The sequence below is a fragment of the Pristis pectinata genome, chromosome 2 (assembly GCF_009764475.1).
Source record: "Pristis pectinata isolate sPriPec2 chromosome 2, sPriPec2.1.pri, whole genome shotgun sequence".
Taxonomy (NCBI): Eukaryota; Metazoa; Chordata; class Chondrichthyes; order Rhinopristiformes; family Pristidae; genus Pristis; species Pristis pectinata.
The window spans coordinates 114,110,729-114,124,990 of record NC_067406.1 but is presented as its reverse complement, the minus strand read 5'-3'; the positions used below and the strand labels follow the sequence as shown (position 1 = coordinate 114,124,990).

The following is a 14,262-nucleotide window of genomic DNA, read 5'->3' as shown; positions in this document are numbered from 1 at the left end:
AAATACAAATTACAATTCAAATTGAATTACAAATTTTGTCGCTTTCCTGTGGCCCCTTTAGAGAGAAAATAAAATGAAGATGTTTAGCATTGGTGTGATCAGTATCATTGAATGCAATAAGCTATGCCTCATTGTGGGATTTAGGCATGGTTCTGGTGGGCTGATGTAATTCTCTGATTGCACCCCCCTTAGCTGTCCCTTACAGGTTTGGTTCTGGAACAATAAGGACAACTCCATCAGACTTCTCTCACCTTGGCACAGGGGCCCAGACCTTAAATTTTGCTGGACTGTATGCCTGTATCTCTAAGGCAACAAAGAACATTGGTAATACAGAACTGACATCATTACTGCATGAACAAACATATCACAGTTCCTTCATTCAAATTCCTTGGACTTGTCTGATAGCATATTGAGATCATCTTTGTGACTGAGAGCCCTATCACTCCCACCTCAGGACATCTCAAGGTGGTAAATTATCTGAACAACATCTGCAGCCTGAGAAATTGCAAACAAGCAATGTTGTAATCATAAATTCAGAGAATTTCCAACATAGAGTTGTGTAATGGCAATTCAGATGATCATGACTATGCAGATTGGAAAAAGTGTTCAGTGTAACATGAACCTTGTGGATTTTCCAATACTTCTGCAAGTTGGTTCCTTAAAATGATGTTCACTTACCCTTTTAAATGTTTTTTGCAACATTCATTCACCTGTTGTTTAAATAGCATTCCACATAAGAACTACTGTGTGAAATATTTTCTTCTCATTTCCTTTCCAGTTCTTTTGTCAATCATTTAAAATCCATCACCACTGGTTATTGGCCCACTTACCTGAGAGAAAAAAAGATTTTCTTTATCAAAAAAAAATCAGATTTGAGAATCTCGTTTAAACTTTTTTCCTATCTCTCCATATAACTGAAATCCTCATCTATGCTTTTATGTATATGCTGTTAAGAAATGGGTGTCATTGGTACACACGTAATTGCACTTAAAGGAGCTCGTGAGGAGTTGCCACCTTGAACATTTGTATTCCTTGTAGTGAAAACTCTAGCAATGTCGTTAAGTAAGGATTCTGGCCCAGCACGAAAGAAATTTTGCTGGACTGTTTGCCACTCCAACCAGAGATCAGGCTGTGCTTGAAACACAAGAGTTTGCAGATGCTGGAATCTTATGCAAAAATTAAATGGCTGGAAGAACTCAGCGGGTCAAGCAGCGTCTTGGAGGCAAAGAGATGGTCAACGCTTCTGGTTGAGACCCTGCAACAAAACAGAGTGTGGAGGGAAGATAGCCTAGAAGTGAGAGGGAGGGGTGACACAGAGGCAGATAGGTGATGGGGAGAAACACAAGAAAAAAAAATAGGCACATAGAGCTGGGTGGGGAAGGGAAGGGGTTAAGAACAGAGGCTGGTAGGTGATGGGTGGAACCAGATAAGGGAGGGATGATGGGCAAGTGGTACCAGAGGGGAAAAGAAAGGTGAAACAAGGGACATGAAACGAGGAAGAAGAAATCTAGGTAGATAGGTATGTAGGTGATTATCAGATGGAACCAGACGGGAGAGGGTGATGAGTATAGGTAAGGAGTTAGGAGGGATGGTAAAGGTGAACAGAGGGAGAAAAACCCTGAGTGGATTGGGAATGGAAAGGATCACGGGAGTGGGTTACCTGAAATAGGGAAATACAACATTCATCCCATTGGACTGTAGGCTATCCAATTGCAATATGAGGTGCTGTTTTCTAGTTTGCGTTTGGCCTCACTTTGGCAGTGGAGAAGGCCAAGGACAGACAGGTTGCTATGGGAAGGGGAGTTGAAATGAAATGCAGATGGAAACTCAAGATAGATGTTATGGACAGAGTGCAGGTGCTCTGCAAAATGAGGAGGCCATATCATGAGCATCAAATGCAGTAGACCACGTTAAATATCTGCCTCACCTGGAAGGGCTGTTCAGGTCCCTGGCTTGTGGTGAGGGAGGTGTTGGGACAAGTGTTGCATCTCTGATTGAAGAGAGGGGGTGAGGACCAAGGAAACTCTTTCATCTGGAGGGAAGGGGGTGAGAGCAGATGTGTGGGGAAATGGAGGAGAGGTAAGCGCCATCTTTGATCATGTTTGGCTCTCCACTCTGCTTTGGAGCACCCAGACAACAGCAAAACATGTTAGGCTGCTGCTTATTGATTACAGTTCGGCGTTCATCAACATCATCCCCTCAGTACTAATCAATAAGCTTCAAAACCTGGACCTCTATACCTCGCTCTGCAACTGGATCCTTGACTTCCTTATCAGGAGACCACAGTCAGCGCAGATCGATCGTAACATCTCCTTCTCGCTGACAATCAACATAGGTGCACCTCAAGGATGCATACTTAGCCCACTGCTCTACTCTCTACACTCTTGACTGTGTGGCTAGGCACAGCTCAAATGCCATCTATAAATTTGCCGATGACATCACTGTTGGCAGAATCTCAGATGGTGACGAGGGGGTGTACAGGAGTGAGATAGATCGACTAGTTGAGTGGTGTCGCAACAGCAACCTTGCACTCAACGTCAGCAAGACCAAGGAATTGATTGTGGACTTCAGGAAGGGGAAGTTGGGAGAACACGCACCAGTCTTCATTTCAGGGTCAGCGGTGGAAAGTGTGAGCAGCTTCAAGTCCCTGGGAGTCAACATCTCAGAGGATCTATCTTGGGGCCCAACACGTTGGGCTCTACTTAGGAGTTTGAGGAGATTTGGTGTGTCACAAAAGACTTGCAAATTTCTACAGATGTACGGTGGAGAGCATTTTGACTGGTTGGGGAGGAGGTACAGAAACCCGAAGACCCACACTCAATGTTTTAGGAACAGCTTCTTCCCCTTCATCAGATTTCTGAATGGTTCATGAACCCATGAACACCACCTTGTCATTCCTTTTTTTGCACTATTTATTAATTTTTGTGACTGATTGTAACTTTTATGTCTTGCACTGTACTGCTACCGCAAAACAACAAATTTCACAGCATATGTCAGTGATAATAAGCCTGATTCTGATCAACTATGGCAGAGGGGAAGCCACTTTTCTGGAAAGAGGAGGGTATTTCTGAAGTCCTCGAGTGGAAAGCCTCGTCATGAGAACAGATATGGTAGAGGCAGAGAAACTGAGAGGATGGAGAGAAATGAAATGCAAACTAGAAGAACAGCACCTCATATTCTGATAGCTTACAGTCCAATGCTTTGAACATTGAATTTGCCAATTTCATGTAACCCACTCCCCATGTGTTTCTCTCCTACTCCCAACAGTTCACCAAGGGTCTCTCCCTTTTTTCACCTTTTCCTTTCCCCTTATTACCTAGTCTCATCAACCTTCCCTACCTGGCTTCAAGTGCTCATCATCCCTCCTACCACACTCTCACCACGCCCCCCCCCACCGTCATCTAGTTTCATGTATCACCTAGCAGTCTCTGTCTCACCCCTCCCTCTCACTATTATATACTGGCCATCTTCTCCCTCCATTCTCAGACTTGATGCAGAGTCTTGACCCAAAACATTGACCATTCCTTTGTCTCCACAATGCTGCTTGACCCACTGAGTTCTTCTTGCAGTTTTTTTTTGCATCAGGCTATATGAGACTTGGTATTGCAAAATGAGACAGGATTAATTAATGATCTAGGTAGCAATGATCATGATATGATTTACTTTTGCATTTGGTTTGAGGGAGAGAGGAGTTGGTCCAAGAATAGTATTTTAATTTTAAATGCAACCAATTATGCAGGCTTGAAAGCAGATCTGGCTGAAATTAATTAGGATATACGATTGGTCAGTTGAGATGTAGTTGACATTTAAGAGAGTCTTTCAAAATGCACAGAAGAGAATCATTCCAACAAGAAAAAATTTCCAATGGTCATCTTGGTTGTGGGAATCTCTTGGCTATGTGTATATTTGCTTAAACCCAGCGCTGTTGCTGTTATCCTGGTAATTCTACCTCATCATCCTGCCTCATTCACTTTCTGGTCTTGACATCCTTTTAAGTTATGATGTCCACCCTCATGAGCACTGCAGCTGCCTGAGCTTTTCTAATGATTTGTAATGATCGTGCCAAATTCTTCTTTGTAGTCATCATTCAGTGTTCTCATTAGAGGCAAATGTACATACTGGACTACATAATAGTGTTATCATGCTATCTATTTCCTGGTGATGTTTTGGTAGGTACTATGCCCTGGTAAACTTATGGTTAAATAATGTTATAGGATGGATCAAATATAATTCATCTTGAAACATTCAGGACAGTGAGTCATAATTATAGTATTAAGCATGGGTCACTCAGTGTTGATTGACAACACTTCTTTCCACAAAAGGGAAATTTGGAACTCTGCTCCAAGAATTTGTTGAGGCTAGGTTGATTGAATTATTTCAAAAAACTGACATTGATAGCTCTTTTATTATTAAAGTTTATGGAAACAAAGTGAGTAGACTGCTCATGATCTAGTTGAATGACAGGACCTGGCTTGAGAGGCTGAATGGCATAATACTGTTCCAATGAGTACTGAAACTTGAATGTGTAAATAGATATGTAACATAATCTTTAGGGGCACAGTACTTTAATGTGACTTCCATTTGTCAATATTAATGCAGTACTACCAATTTTAATTTGTTCAGCTTGATCCAAGCTTTCTCTGTTTAAAGTGCAGTCTCACTGGATAAATTTTATGCCCCCTCCACATGCTGAAGTAAATACTTGTAATATATTCAACTATTGGAATATCAATGAAAGTTGTGGTTTGCAAAACTTTTTAAACTTATACAGCACGGTAACAGTCCCTTTTGGCCCAACGAGCCTGTGCCGCCCAGTTACACCTATGTTAACCTATTAACCTGTATGTCTTTGGAATGTGGGAGGAAACCCATGACGTCACCAGGAGAACACACAAACTCCTTACAGACAGTGGCGGGAATTGAACCACGATCTCTGGCACTGTAATAGCATTACGCTAACCGCTACGCTAACGTGCCGTGTACCATAAGGATCTTTTTCCCCATTCTCTCAGATAACCATTAAGTAGTAATCAAGCATACTGCAATTACACTTACATTCTCCATTTTGTGTCTTGCTACTTTAACAATTGATACGCAAAGCTTAATGCCTGCATTTACTGTGTGACTGAATATTCAGATAAACATGACTTAATGAATCAAAAATGCAACTAGCACTGTAAACATTCCCAATTAGCCAGATATGTCAAGTGATTTTTTTCTGTTGGCCAACATCTGCAAATGTTTTGTGTAGCTGTATGTTTTAGATGGAAACACTGGAAGTCCAAGAGTAGGTTAGGGATTCCTTTGTTGGATGAAACAATTCCATATTGGGCAGCTGGGTTTGATGTTAGGTTTCCAGTCAGCAGTACACTGCTTGATATTTTCAAATTTTAGACTTTAGATGTTTTGATGTTCAAGTTGTCAGGGTTATTAAATGAAGGGAAGGTTCCTACAAACTTCTATGCATCAGATTGTTAACTTGTTTTTTCCGTAAGTTTTAATTTTTTTTAACTAGGTTAATATTATACTTTCATTTAATATGCAGAATATAATTTTCATCATGAGTACTTGTGCTTTTGAATTTATTGGAGCTTTTGGCTGCTAAAGTGATAAGGTTGAGTCAAAACTCTGGCAATGCATAAACCTAAGTGATGTTATTCTTTGCAAAATCTCTAAACTGTCTGGTTCTACTACACATATAGTTAAGACCTTAAGGTGTTAATGAATACAGTATTCAAATTATATTTTAAAGGTTGTTTTCCCATTAGAGGACTCAATGGCTTCAGATTTTGTTATTATTTTAAATTGTATTTGGAGGTGATCTCAACTAAGTTTCCTAAGTCACAACTGGAAATCATCACTTAAATTTTTCATACCTACTGGCCCTGAATTTGTGGTTAACAGTGAAGAGAAGATATTTCCAGCTGACCCCAAAAATTGCCCCTCAAAGGTCTTGTAAGAAATTGTCTTGATCCAATACTTGCTGTTGTCAATATAAAGGGATCTATTGTCCCTTTTTAAATTTACATCAGTTCAAGTGATTTCGGTGCATCTGTGACAGTAAAGGCTGGAATTAGTGTCACCTGTGAAGGTACATAAATAACTTGCAGTAATTCTACTTTTAAGCTATGAAAGCATGGAAATTCCATCAGTTTCACAGAATAATGACAGTCAACTTTGATAGTTAGCTGTTATTACTGCAACATGATCTGGGTCACACTGCTGGAGTTGCTCATTTCTGGGTTTGCTTTATTCTGGCCTCCTGTTGGATCCCACCTTCACATGTTGCTGCTTTTTCCATGAGCATATATTAATTTTCGTTTGACCGTTTTGCCGACAAACAGACAAATGAAGTACCCATAAATCTATCTTGCAAATGTGAATATTGAGATTCCATTTAAAAAATTCTATTTGAAAAGCAAAATATGTTGTAAGTCAGAAATTAAAAAAAATGCTATAAATACCTTACCAGTATCTGATGAAAAGAGCTAAATTGATACTTCAAATTGATTAACTTCCAATCTGAATAAACTGTCTGTTACTCTTTCTTCATATGCTATTCAAAAAACCTAGCTGCATAGCCATTGGCTTTTGTGATAGGGAGCACAATTCCATGATGAAGCATAATGTGAAATTATTGTTTGATTTTAATTTTATTAGCCATTTTCGTTTTCACATGCAAACTGAAAGTCTTTTTCTGAAAATTGTGTTCCATATTTCTTCTAAAGATCTGCAGATCCCAATCTTGTTTTCAAGAAAAGTTTTATCAAAGTTATCTTAAAGGCTCATATGTTTTAATACTCATGAAATAGTTCTGAGTGAACAGTTTGAGATGTAATATATCACTTTTGCTGAATATAAAACAGTGTTGGTGTTTATTTTGCCAATAAATTTATTACTTGAATTCTCTTAGGTGGTGGACCTTCCAACTCAAAACTGCCATCTGTTCAAACTGTGTCCCCAATGCCAGAGGACTCTGCAGCAAATATGAGGTAATAGCTCTTATTAACTTTTGATAGAGATCTTTTTATGCTGTGTTTGTTTTGTTTTATCTTTTCTATTGGCAACGCTAAAGGAAATGTACTATTACCTGATGTTATGAAAAGAGTTACAAACTGTTTACTGAGACTCCATTTCTGCACTACCAGATTAGCTGTTTGTAAATGTAATAATCGTGAAATGATGGAGTGCATAGTAACATTCTGGTAGATCTATGATATTACATGAATTGCAGCCACATTTCCATCTCCAAATCACATCTTCATAAAAGAATAGCCTGGGATTAATTTGATATCTTGGAATTCATCGATCCTTTATTGTAGAGTTTTAAAAATTTAACTTTGTTTTACTTTTTTAGCATTACAGCCAGGCTTGAACGTGCACTAGAGAAGGCTGCACCTCTTCTGAGGGAGATTTTTGTGGATTTTGCTCCTTTTCTTTCCCGTACTCTTCTGGGCAGTCATGGGCAAGAATTGCTCATTGAGGGTACAAGTAAGTTTTCGAGTATGATTTAAGACATGTTACACCCTATGGACTGTACTTGATTAACAGATAAGTAATGATTGCAACCAAGGTATTTTTCTTCTGTCACCTTATCTCTGTTTCAGTTCTTCTTCAGGCCAGTTTTGTACTATGTACAATTGGTAATTGAAACGAAAACAAGACATGCTAGAAATAATCAGGATAGCATCTGTGGCGAGGGAAACAGAGTTGATCTTTTAATGTGTAGATCATTGACATTACTCTTTTTCTCTGAGCATCAAAGAAACTGTTGATGCTGGAAAAAGTGAACTAAAAACAGAAAATTTTGTGAAACTGAGCCAACTTTTCAGATAAGAGTTTCTACAGATTCTGTATTCCAACATTTTCTGTTTTTAACCCTGTTTCTCTCATGACCTATAGAGAATTTCTAACATTTTTATTTCAGGCTTCCACTATTTTGAATTTTGTTCCTGGTTTGACTACTCAGTTTATTTTACATTTGCAGCAACTAGAGGCTGGAGCCAGACAACTGAGAAGTAGTAATTGTTATTCCCTTTTTCAAAAACAAAAGGAATGAGGATAAACCCAGCAACAACAGACCAGTCAGTGTAACTGTGATAGGAAAGTTTTAAGAAACATCGATCCAAGACAGGATTAATAGTCACCTGGAGGAAAATGTATTAATTAAGGCAAGGCAACACTGATTTGTTCAGGGCACATCGTGTTTAACCATTTTGATAGAAATTCTTGATAAGGTAACAGCTATAGTGGATGAGGATAATGCAATCAAAGCGGTGTGCATGGACACCCAGAGGCTTTTGATAAGATGCCAAAGTTAAAGCTCATGGCATAAAATGGACATTAATAGCATGGGTATGAAGTTGGTTAAGCAAGAGTTGTGGTATTCTTCAGATTGGTGGAAGTTGAATATTGGTGTTCTCCAGGGATTGTTTCGTTTTGCTTTTTTTGATTGATATTGGGGGATCTAAGCTGCGAGGCTGCAAGACACAATTTGTGGATGATGACAATTTCACAGTATTGTGAACGGTGAAAAGGATAGTGATAGATTGCAGCAGGCTATGAAATGGCTGGGTGAATGGACAGATGTATTGGCAGATATAGCTTAGTAAGGAGTTGTGTGTGGTGTTGCATTTTGGTAGGAAGCACAAGGTGAGGCAATAAAGAATATAGAGTACCGCTATATAGAGTACTACCGGGGAGAGAGACCTAAGAGGCTGTGTGCATAAATCATTGAAAGTGGCAGGGCAGATTGAGAAGCTGTCAATAGAGGCATATAATATAAACCTGGGAAGTAGTAACTGAAATAATGCCTTTGGTTTTGGTCACCACATTATAGGAAGGATGTGAAGGCATTGGAGAAGGTCCAGAAAAGATTTAGGAGTATGATTCCTGGCCTACTGTGGCAAGCAAGGATGAATTGGAAAGGCTGGGACTGGAGAAAAGAAGGCCGAGGGGAGATTTGGTAAAGGTTCATAAAGTGAAAGGGAATCTTTCTAAAGTAGAAATTTCAGTTGAGCCAGCAGATATGGTTGGGACAGTTTTTGTTGTGGCATTCAAAGAGGGAATCGGATAATACATGGTGGAGAAAAATTTACAAGGCTGTGGGGATAAAAGGCCAATGCAGGGAACTAGAGAGTTGCTCTGATAGAAAGTGGCCTCCTGCTTTGCTGTAATTCTATGAATAACATGTTTTCTCCCTGCCCCTTTTTTTTTAATCGTTTAGATTTAAAGCTAGATACCAGCAGTTAAATAATTGAGTTTTAATTCACTGAATGAAAGTTCTTCTATCTTTCTTTCAAATAATTTAAATCATTTTCTGGTGGACATCTGAGGTGTCCTTTAAGTGTCAAGTTCCACGATCGGCATGTTTGGAAGTTTTGGTAGTAATACAAAATAAAGCATTTTTATAGGTGAAATTGGGGGAAAAAACTGCTTTTCGTGATATTTTTTAGTGATCTTTATTAAAGTGGCACATCAATAGAAAAATGTCTGCTATCCCAGAGGTGCAGGTGAAGGCAAATTAGAGAAAGCTGCTAAAATGTTAAAGCTTTAATAGTTATAATAAAAAGGTGCAGATTTTCCATATTGAAGCCATTTATAAAGGCTTCATTGGCAAAAAGAGTCCAAACAAATTATTTGTATTTTTACTTTGAAGGTTATTTAGAAATAAAATACAAGTAATTAAAAAAAACATTAGTAACCCCAACCCATTTCAATTTTCTGTAGTACTAATAAAACAAATGTAAAGATGTAGGGTATTTGTTGAAATTACATGTAATCACCTGTAGGTTTGATTTATTAATTGGGCATTTTGAGACACATAGCTTTTATACTGAAAAAACAAAAACTGCGTGAAATATTCAGCAGATCAATCAGCATTTGTGAAGAGATAAAGTTAACAGGATGTATCTTGCTGGCTCAGTTCCTCACCCAGTATCTCTAGCTACGCTTACCTGAATGGCCTGTCTGTTGTTTCTTGGAGTCCAGCGATGTACTGTCGCCAGCAATAGAGCCTCAGGGATCCCAGTGGGGAATCCCCTCCTTTGTCAGCCTTTGGACTCAGTGAAAGTCCCTTTAAGATAGAGAGTGTGTGTGTATGTGTGTGTGGGGCGTGCTTACGTCAATAGAAGATAAAGGACGTAATGACGTGGTTGAAGAAGTAAGAAGAAGAAGAAAGAGAGAGAGAGAAGGGAGAGAGACACCAGCCTGCTTGTTTTCTCTATCGATGGATGAGAAACAATAACTGTGTTTGCCACTGAAATCCATGTATAGAAGTTGGAAGTAATCCGGTGGAGTTCACTTTGTTGCTGACCTGTAGAAGGAAACAGGTATTTGTGTGTGGACGACCACGGTTCGGATGCTTTTCGGGGTGAGGAAGTCACTACCGAGTAAACACTGAAGTGTCGTTTGGGTTCCATCATGGAACATTTGGATTTCGTATGTACTCTCTCTATGTTTTTCTACATCTACATCTTATCTTCAGACAACGGTGGTTGTTGAAGAAGCCCTTGCTCATGTTTCACCTTATGGCTTGCGGAACTGAACTTTAAGAACCATTCAGGAACTGGGAGTTTTGGACTTTGTCACACACACACACGACGAGTTTAGTTTGGGGTTAACGTTCGAGGTTTAACATTTTTGAATTCTAACATACTAACATTTTTTTTTCTTTTATTTTACGTATTACCATAAGTAGTGATTAATAAAATAGTTTTTAACACTAAATCATGCTCAGTGTGTTTCTTTTGTTGCTGGTTCGTGACAAAATTGGGGGCTCGTCCGGGATAGTTCCCAAGGTTAACGAGTGTCGTCTGGGATTGTACCCCAGATTGACGAGATTTGTTCGGGATTCAATCCAAAGATTTTTGAGGGAGGTCTGATAAATTCTTTTTAATTGGCTTGTGTGTGTGGAAACCAGCAGCAATGGATATTAAGGCATTTTTGGAGTCACCAACCCAAAAGGGATTGGAGGTGGCGAAAAAGGATGATTTGATAAAGATTGCTACCAGGCTAAACCTTACAGAAGTAAAGCAGTCTATGAGAAAGGCAGATATTCAGAGATTGATAGCTGGCCATTATGTGGAAAAGAAGGTGTTTGAGAAGGAAGTGTTAAAACAGTTTCCTGGCAGTGAAATAGCAATTTCTGAGGCACAGGTGCAGCTGGCAAAGATAGAAGCTGAACGAGAACAAACCCAGTTAAAGATAGAGGCTGAACGAGAGCAAAAGAGATTAGAGGCCGAACGAGAACAAAAGAAATTAGATGCCGAACAAAAGAGATTAGAGGCTGAACGAGAGCAAACCCAGTTAAAGATAGAGGCCGAACAAAAGCTAACTCAGATGAAGATAGAGGCTGATCTAGCAATGAAGCAGATGGAGCTGGATAACGAGGAGAAAAAGAGGCAGCATGAGTTACAAATGAAGCGTAGGAGTTCGGAATCTGATTCTGATGATGGTTTTTCAGCCAGCAGGGAGGTTCGATTAGTCCCTCCGTTTGAAGAAGATCAGGTTGATCAGTATTTCCAACATTTTGAAAAGGTTGCTGTGAGTTCAAACTGGCCAAGGAAAGGATGGGCTCTTATGGTACAGAGTGTGATTAAAGGTAAAGCTCAAAAAGCTTATTCTGCTTTGTCTGTTGAGGATGCAGCTGATTATACCAAGGTAAAACAAGCTATTTTGAAGGCCTATGAATTGGTCCCTGAGGCTTATAGACAAAAATTCAGAGACTTGAGGAAATCTGCAGATCAGACTTATATGGAATTTGCCAATGGAAAGAGAATATGTTTTGAACGATGGTGCCTGGCTAAAAATGTAGATGGGGATTATGATAAATTGACAGAATTGATACTGGTGGAAGACTTTAAAAGATGTGTTCCAGCTGAATTAACAACATATTTAAATGAAAAGGCAGTGGAAACTTTACAAGAAACTGCTAGGTTGGCAGATGATTATGCTTTAACCCATAAATCCAAATGGGGACAACCTAAAACCTTTCAAAAGAGTTACAAAGACAATCCAGGTAAACCAGAGATTAAATTAGGAGGTAATCAAAAAGGAAAGGATGAAAAGAAGCCAGGGCTGGAGAAACCTGTTGAGCGTACTTGTTATTACTGTAGGAAACCTGGCCACGTGATATCTAATTGTGCCCTTTTGAAGAAAAAGAAGGAAGCTGGGCCCAATGCTTGCTTTCAGGCAATTAAAAATCAAAAAGGTTTAGGAGATGTTGTTAAAGATCTGTCCTTGCAAGAGGGAAAAGCGGAAAAGTTGGAGGAGGTGAGAAAGGAATTCCGTTCGTATGTATCAGAGGGTTTTGTTTCACTGAATGATGAGTCACCCCAGGTGCCAGTGAAAATTCTTAGAGATACTGGGGCTAGTCAATCTCTCTTGCTGGACAGTGTTTTAAATTTTGGTGAAGAAAGTGACACTGGTGAGGTAAATCTAGTACGAGGCGTTACAGGTGAGACCATGTCTGTCCCTTTTCACAGGGTGATTTTAAAGTCAAAGTTCGTAGAAGGACCAGTCGAGATAGGGATAAGACCTAGTTTGCCAGTGGAAGGAGTTTCTTTGTTATTGGGAAATGACCTTGCAAATGGAGAAAGTGATCCTGTGGTACGGTTAACAACCAAACCAAGGATTGATGAGTCTGAGGATGATTCAGATGTTTACCCATCATGTGCGGTGACTCGAGCTAGAGCTAAAGAATTAGCCAAGACAGACAGTCCGGTGCAGTCTGATGTGGTTCCTTGTGACAGTCCTAAACAGGAAGAAAATTTTGATGCCTTATCTGAGACTTTTCTGTCTTCACTGGAGGATCAACATCCTTATAGTGAGCCTGAATTTAAAGATTTGTCTTTGTCGAGGAAGGATTTTATGGTGGAACAGACAAAGGACCCTGAGTTGACAGAATTGAAAGAAAAAGCACTCTCATGTGAGGAGATTGAAAAGGTGCCAACTGGATACTATGTCAAAAATGGAGTGTTAATGAGGAAATGGAGACCTCCTCATGTTCCTGTTACTGAGGAATGGGAAGTTATTCATCAGGTTGTTGTTCCAAAAGTTTATAGGGATGAGATTTTAAACCTGGCCCATAGTATGCCTTTGGGTGGTCATTTTGGTGTGAATAAAACTGTAGGGAAGATCTTGAAACAATTCTATTGGCCTGGTTTGAGAAAAGATGTGGTGATGTTTTGTCGAACCTGCCACACATGTCAGATGGTAGGTAAACCAAATCAAAAACCCCCTGTGGCTCCTTTGAAACCAATTCCTGCTTTTGGTGAACCCTTTTCGAAGGTGATTGTGGACTGTGTTGGTCCATTACCAAAGTCTAAGACTGGAAATCAGTATTTGTTAACCATCATGTGTGCCACTTCTAGATTTCCAGAGGCAATACCCCTTAGAAATATTAAGGCCAAGACGGTGTCAAAGGCTCTTGTAAAATTTTTTACCTTGTTTGGTTTGCCAAAAGAAATCCAATCTGATCAAGGTAGTAATTTTATGTCAAAAATTTTTCAACAAATAGTCTATGAGCTGGGAGCAAAGCAGATTGTATCACCTGCATATCACCCAGAATCTCAAGGAGCTCTGGAGAGATTTCATTCTACTCTCAAAAATATGCTGAAGACTTATTGCTTTGAAAACACCAAGGATTGGGACGAAGGTATCCATTTACTTTTGTTTGCCGTTAGAGAATCGATCCAGGAGTCAATCGGATTTAGTCCTTTTGAGCTTGTGTTTGGACATAGGGTGAGAGGACCTTTGGAGTTGTTGAGAGAGCAATGGGTTAATGAGGAAGTTCACTTGAGTCTGTTGGACTATGTCCAAAAATTTAAAACTCGGTTGGAGAGAGTCTGCCAGCTAGCGAGAGAGAATCTGAAAACAAGCCAGATAAGAATGAAGACATATTTTGATAGACGTGCTCGGCCTAGGACATTCGCAGTGGGGCAAAAGGTGTTGGTATTTTTCCCTAGCCAAAATAATCCCTTGCAAGCTCGTTTTTCTGGACCCTATGTTATTGAATCTCGAGTGACTGATCTAGCATATATAATCAAAACACCAGATAGACGCAAGAAAACACAACTCTGTCATGTAAACATGCTAAAACCTTATTATGAGAGGGATTCAGTTGTGGCCTTGGTGGATGGTGTAAAGGTTGTTTCTAGAATGCCTGATGTTGATGTTGAGGAAGGCCAATTTAGACCAAATATTGTTCCATCGAAACTAAAAAACCAAAATATCCTGGAGAACCTTGAAACGAAGTTGGAC

General features: G+C 39.5%; 1 protein-coding gene across 1 annotated transcript in view; it reads left to right on the top strand.

Annotated features, from left to right (window-relative positions):
* Nucleotides 1-14,262, top strand: part of lrba (LPS responsive beige-like anchor protein) — a 626,133-nt gene that overhangs the window by 160,413 nt on the left and 451,458 nt on the right. The window contains exons 31-32 of the mRNA XM_052010590.1: nucleotides 6,914-6,992; nucleotides 7,358-7,491. Of these exons, the coding sequence (XP_051866550.1) occupies nucleotides 6,914-6,992; nucleotides 7,358-7,491 (213 nt within the window). The remainder of the gene's footprint in view (nucleotides 1-6,913; nucleotides 6,993-7,357; nucleotides 7,492-14,262) is intronic.